The 3,827-nt window shown below is 58.1% G+C and overlaps 1 protein-coding gene across 2 annotated transcripts in view; it reads right to left on the reverse strand.

Moving 5' to 3' along the window:
- KLK4 (kallikrein related peptidase 4) overlaps positions 1-1,537 on the reverse strand; it is a 5,669-nt gene extending 4,132 nt beyond the window's left edge. The window contains exon 1 of one of the 2 annotated variants that reach the window (XM_008072146.1): positions 1,477-1,537. In XM_008072146.1, coding sequence (XP_008070337.1) covers positions 1,477-1,537 — 61 coding nt within the window. Of the gene's footprint in view, positions 1-1,464 lie in introns of both variants that reach the window. The other variant, XM_021705995.1, reaches the window with a different exon arrangement.
- Positions 1,538-3,827: the final 2,290 nt, after the last annotated feature.

Below are 3,827 nucleotides of genomic sequence, written 5' to 3' on the forward strand. Positions count from 1 at the left end.
CAGTTCAGGGGCCTGGTCAGGGCTGGGGGACGGACCTATGGCCCTGAGGGCGGGGACGGGGCTTGGGCTCAGAAGGTGAGCCAGGGATTTTGGGGGCGAAGTCAGGGCTGGGGTCTCAGAAGGTGAGCTAGGGCTCCCGAGGCGGAGTCAGGGCTGGGATTAGATCTCTTGAGGTGGGTTAAAGCTCAGGGGGCTGGGAGCCGGGATCAGGGCACATGGAGGCTCAGGGGTCCTGGGGACCGAGTCAGGGCTGGGGACAGGCCCTGGGTTCCTGGGGGTGGGGGGGGGGGGTTTCACAGTGCAGGGGCGTGGTCAGGGCTGGAGGGCGGCCCCGGAGGCGGACCCACGGCTTCTGGGGGCGGAGTCAGGGCTAGGGGCGGGCTTAGGAGGCCGTCCCGGGGCTCCTGGGGGTGGGGCCACGATGAAGGGGTGTGGTCAGGGCTTCCAAGGCAGTCGGGGCTCCTGGGGGAGGAGTTAGGGCAGGGGATCAGGTCTCTTGGGGTGGGCTAAAGCTATGGAGCCGGAATCAGGGCACTCGGAGACCCAGGGCTCCTGGGGGCGGAGTCAGGTTGGGGGCGGGCTACGACGCCTGGGAGTGAGGTGCAGTGCAGGGGCGTGGTCAAGGCTGGGGGACGGGCCCGGTCGCGGGTCCAGAGCCTCTGGGGGCGGAGTCAGGCCTGGGGGCGCTTCACTTATCAAGAGGTGGATTTGAACTTGGGTACACACCCACCTTTGGGACCACACACGCAAGCACCATGCCAGGCACAGTCCCCCGAGCACGAGGGCCCTCACAGGCTGGGGGAGGCGAGGGCAGACAAAGACACAGCTCCAGGAGTGGGTCCGGCACGGAGTCAGCCTTCCCCGGCCCAGCCTCGCCCACAGTCACACCCAGTCACAAGTCGTCCACATAGACACACCATCACATAGTACCGTGACGTGGACTCCTGGGGGGTCCGAGGACTGAAGGCCCAGGAAACAGGCGCAGCAGGATCCAGGAAGCACCCAGCAGTGGGTGACTCCCTCAGGAACACAGTCTCCTCTTTGGCGGCCCCCTCTGTTCCCTCTGTCCCCACAGCCTGTCTCTGTCTCTGTCTCTCTTCCCATGCCTCTCTCTCTGTCTCTCTCTCTCCCTCTCCCTGTCTCTGTCTCATTCCCCATCCCTCCCCCTCTCTCCCCCTCTCCTCCTAGTGTCTCTGTCTCTGTCATCACAACGCTGTCACTCTGCCCGATATTCAGAGACACAAGCTGTCAGAGTCATTCACCCAATAGCACCTCGACGCTCACAGGTACAGCCACACAACCGACACGCTGTCACACACGAAGTCAGCGTGACAGGAGGAGCTGCGAAGGTACAACCCCAGGGCACCGGTCACATGGAGCTGCCTCGCGGCAGTTCTGCGGTCACGGACGGGAGGACACTGAGTCACGCCTGAACTGTGCCCCCAAGCACAGACAGTCACATGCACACTAAGATACCTGTGACACCAAGGACGAGGCACCCCAGGAACCAGCCCCAAGGGCTTCCCACCGTGGCCATCGCGTCAGCACCTGGGGGTGAGGACTGGACTCAGGTGTGTTGGAAACCAGTGGCCCGAATCTCTGTCTCTCCATCTCTCTCTTTCTCTCACCCTTCCCGGCCCCCTGGGATGCTCTTAGGCAGACATGAACTTAGGCCATCTATGACTCACCCCCAACCATGGGCCCAGAGCCTAGGGAGATTGAGACACAGAGAAAGAGGAGAGAGGGATGGGAAGGGAGACAGACAGAGACAGAGATGGGGGGACAGACAGAGAGAGGGATGGGAAGAGAGAGAGAAAGAGAGAGAAAGACAGAGAGGGAGAGAGACAGGCAGAGAGATAGAGAGGGATGGGAAGAGAGACCACAAGAAAGAGAAAGGGAGAGGGAGAGAGATGGAGACAGAGAGGCAGAGAGGGAGGGGGAGAGACACAGAGAGAAAGAAAGGAATTGGGAAGAGAAACAGAGACAGAGAGGGAGAGTGAGGGAGACAGAGTGAGAGAGAGAGAGACAGAGAGACAGAGTGGGAGAGGAAGAGACCGAGAGAGGGGGGGATGGGAAGGGAGATAGAGAGAGAGAGAGGGAGAATAAGAGAGAGAGACAGAGAGGGAAGGGAAGAGAGACAGAGATAGAGACAGAGAGACAGGGAGAGAGAGAGGGAGAATAAGAGAGAGAGAAAGAAACAGAGGGAAGGGAAGAGAGACAGAGATAGAGAGACAGGGAGAGGGGGAGAGACACAGAGAGAGGCAGAGAGAGAGGTATGGGAAGAGACAGAGACAGACAGAGAGACAAGGAGGGAGAGGGAGGGAGACAGAAAGAAAAAGAGACAGGGATGGGAAGAGAGACAGAGACAGATGGAGGGACGGAGAGAGACAGAGAGGGAGACAGAGAGAGAGAGAGAGAGAGAGAGAGAGAGAGAGAGAGAGATAGGGAGAGAGAGAGTGAGCGCCCTAGGTGGACAGCGTAGAGAGCATCTAGCCATCCGTGAGCAGGGAGACGTCATGTCTAAACAGGGACAGAGGGAAGACACGGAGAGCCCGAGAGACAGTGTTTGAGACACATACTCAGAGACAAGCTGACAGAGGCATGGTGAGATCGACTCAGAGACAGAGAAGTTAAGGGAGATAAAGAGAGTTGGAGAGACACTTCTAAGCAGAGACTGAGAGAGACCCATTTGGAGAGATGTGCATACAGGCGTTCTGGAGGCGGAACATCCAGGGCACATTGCTGTAGGGAGAGTGGGGTCGCAGAGACGGCTGGCTTGTAGGGGGACCACCCACTGGGGCCTCTTACCTGACTGCCTCTGGGCTCCTGGACTCTGCTTCTGGGCTGAGCTCCAGCCTGCTGCCTCCTGCAGGGGCCTCCGCGGGGCTTATAAGCCTTGCAGCCTGGACTGGCCTGCCCCCAGGGGACACATTCCAGGGGTCAGGTGCTGCAGGCTTCCAGCTCAACCCTCTCAGCCGGCCTCCAGGTTGGGGGCAGGGTGTCCGGAGGGGACTGGGGGATCCTGAGACCCCACTCCACGCTTTTTTTCAGCATCCTCTCTTTTATTCTTTCATTAAATTTCTCTTTCATTCTATCTCTATCATTTTTCTTTCTCTTGTTTTCTTTTACTCCCATTCTCTCTTTTGTGCTTTTTTCCATTCTTTCTTGTTCTTCATTTCCTCTTGTTCTCTCATTCTTTTTTCTTATTTTCTCTCTCATCTCTTTGTCTTTCTCTCCTCCCCCCTCCTCTCTCTCACACTTCTCTCTCCTCTTTTTTTTTTTTTGAGTTGGAGTCTCACTCCGTCGCCCAGACTGGAGTGCAGTGGCCGCTCCCGGCCACCGCAGCCTCCACCTGCTGGGCTCCGGCGATCCTTCTGCCTCAGCCTTCCGAGTAGCTGGAACTACAGGCGCGCGCTACCACGCCCGGCTAATTTTTTATTTGTTGTAGAGATGAGGTCTTGCCAAGTTGCCCGGGTGGGTTTCCAGTCCACGGGCTCAGGCAATTCTCTTGCCTCGGCCTCCCAAAGTGCTGGGATGACAGGCTGAGCCACTGAGCCCAACCTCACTCCTCTCGTTCATCTCTCTCCTCTCTGTCTCTCTCTATTCTGTCCATCTCCCTCCTCTTTCTCTGTCTCTTTCTCTCCTCTCCCCTCCCCTCTTCCCTCTCTTTCTGTTTCTTTCTCTCCTCTCTGTCTCTGTCTCCCTCCCCTCTTCCCTCTCTCTCTGTGTCTCTCTTTTTTCTCTCTCTCTCCCTGTCTCTGTCTCTCTCTCCCTGCCCTCCTTCCCCCCTCCCCTCTCCTATCCTCTTCCTCACCCACCTCCTCCCT

Source organism: Carlito syrichta, unplaced genomic scaffold (assembly GCF_000164805.1).
Source record: "Carlito syrichta isolate Samal-C Ts95f unplaced genomic scaffold, Tarsius_syrichta-2.0.1 Scaffold314869, whole genome shotgun sequence".
NCBI lineage: Eukaryota > Metazoa > Chordata > Mammalia > Primates > Tarsiidae > Carlito > Carlito syrichta.